General features: G+C 47.4%; 1 protein-coding gene across 1 annotated transcript; it reads left to right on the forward strand.

The window, feature by feature from the left end:
• Positions 1-852: 852 nt before the first annotated feature.
• On the forward strand, positions 853-2,179 carry cnr2 (cannabinoid receptor 2; the record flags this gene model as incomplete). Its single annotated transcript, XM_084335741.1, has 2 exons — positions 853-934; positions 1,098-2,179. The coding sequence occupies 2 exons, from the start codon at positions 853-855 to the stop codon at positions 2,177-2,179; spliced, it is 1,164 nt and encodes a 387-aa protein (XP_084191867.1).
• Between the last annotated feature and the right edge of the window lie 216 nt (positions 2,180-2,395).

Raw genomic sequence — 2,395 nt, forward strand, 5'->3', positions numbered from 1 at the left:
CATTAATTACTCAGTTCTTTTAAAAACTGAAAAGAAAAATATGATCTATTAACAATTTATTTAGGTAACATAAATAATACTAATTCGTAAAAAAAAAAAAAAGAATATTATATACATTTTTTGAGAGACCCCGACAGGGGCTCTTGACTATGGGGGCTCAGACTATAGCTATGGGGGCTGAGCCCCCATTGGCCCCCTCATAATTCGAACACTGGTGTTCGTGACAGGGGAGGGTTGAATTGGATGATACAAAATTGGGATGGGAGAAAATATAGAAAATGGGAGAAAAAGTGGATAAAAAAAAATGATTCTATTTTTCTCATCCGCCCTCTCCTCCACAGGGAGATCCCATTCATCCACTCCAAGTGAAAGGCTCAAGGTCAAGGTTAGGGATTAGCTGCTATTACATCCACCTGTTGAAGCCCCCCCTTCTTCAGGAAATGTGAATTCCAACGCAAACTAGCATGGTTCACAATATTCCTTTATAAAGCACAACTGGTTTGAATAGTTTTTCTTCATACATGATGAATGAAAGTTATTACCATGCTTTCTTGTTTTTTTTCTGTATTTGTAAATGCAGAAATAGCCCCATTCAGTGGTTCATTTTGGTATTTGGTACATGCATCAAATCTTTATTCTTCTCTTAGTAGATTTGTGTAACAATCCTGTGCCAGTGTTTTTCACAGAGAGAATTTCACAGAGAACTCATACTTTCTCAGTTGATAGAATGTAAAGTGAATTGAACACAGTGGCTGTAGTTATGTAACAGATACGAGATTTCAAACACCATGTACTTTATTCCCTGGTTAGATCTTGGTGATAAAAGATTTGTTCCCAAAAATACTCTCACAGATGGAAGAATGGAATGATCCCTACTCATTAGGAACCATGGGAGCCAAAGAGAACGAGAGTATACCTGCATCATCCCCCACACGTATGTACCCTTCAGTAAATAAATCAAAATATTTGTATATGAAGTATTGGTTTTCCAGCAACAACGGTAATAATGATGATAGATACTAAATGAGTTTACCTGTCCTCAAACGTTATTTTTTACAAGATGTACCTCTCCTTCATTTCTACTCTAAACCCACCAGTCAACCGGTCCTGTGAGAGTCTGGACTGCTACATGGTTTTGTTTGACTCAGAGAAGACAGCTATCGGCTCCATCTGTTTCCTGGCCGGTCCTTTCACCCTGCTGGAGAACGCTCTGGTGCTTGGTGTGATCGCTGCCACGGCCGCACTGCGCCAGCGGCCCTCCTACCTGTTCATCGGCAGCATGGCTCTGGCTGACGTCTTCGCCAGCTGCTTCTTTACCATCAGCTTCCTAGACTTCCACTTGTTCCGCCGCAGTGACGGCCCCACGGCCTACCTCTTCAAGCTGGGCGGCGTCACCATGGCCTTCACTGGTTCGGTGGGCAGTTTACTGCTGACCGCACTGGACCGCTACCTCTGCATCCACCAGGCCTGCAGCTACAAGGTGCTGCTAACCCGCCGGCGAGCCCTGCTGAGCTTGCTGGCTCTGTGGAGCGCCACAATCTTCATCTCCTTCCTGCCGCTGATGGGCTGGAGGTGCCCCACGGGCCTGGCCCCGCCTTGCTCGCATCTCTTCCCCTACATCAACCGGAGCTACTTGGCCTGCTGGACAAGCTTCATCCTGGTGCTTCTGGCCCTAATCCTGGGGGCGTATGCCCTCATCCTGTGGAAGGCCCACCGCCATGAAGCCTCCATGACCGGCATCCAGGCAGCAGTGGGGACGGGTCAGGCCCGCATGAGGATGGACATTCGGCTGGCGCGTACCTTTGGTTTGATCCTGCTCATACTGGTAGGGTGTTGGCTTCCTGCGCTCTCCTTCATGCTGGCTGATGTTTCCATGCCCCTCACCCATGCCCAACAGAGGGCCTTTGCCTTCTGCAGCACACTCTGCCTGGTCAATTCAGCGGTTAACCCACTGCTCTATGCCCTGCGCTGCCGAGAGCTAAGGGTGGCTCTGGTGCGGCTGTCGGGGGGTCTGCTTGGGCTGAGGTGCTGCCAGGATTCAACCCCTGCCATGCCATCAGGAGAAGGCAACAGCTGTACCGCTGTCTCTGAGGGAGAGGCACCCGGGGTCACTCGCAGTCGACCTAACACCATCTCAGAAAGAGTAGACAAGCAGCAGCTGGACATCATTGGAAAATAATGGGGGAGGAAATATATATTGGGGAAGTAGCTACTGTACAGTATGTAGATGATAGTGTGCTTCTTCTGTGTTTGTGGCAGTGTGCTATAGTGGGTAAGAATGAATGAATGAAATGATAGGCAATTGATAAGATAGACCAATAATAAACATGAGACACAAGTCACCAAGGACCTAGGCAATCACAATAGAGTAAGTATGAAATCTAGAGTACAGTTA

Source organism: Notolepis coatsorum, assembly GCF_963971535.1.
Source record: "Notolepis coatsorum genome assembly, chromosome: 19".
Lineage (NCBI taxonomy): Eukaryota > Metazoa > Chordata > Actinopteri > Aulopiformes > Paralepididae > Notolepis > Notolepis coatsorum.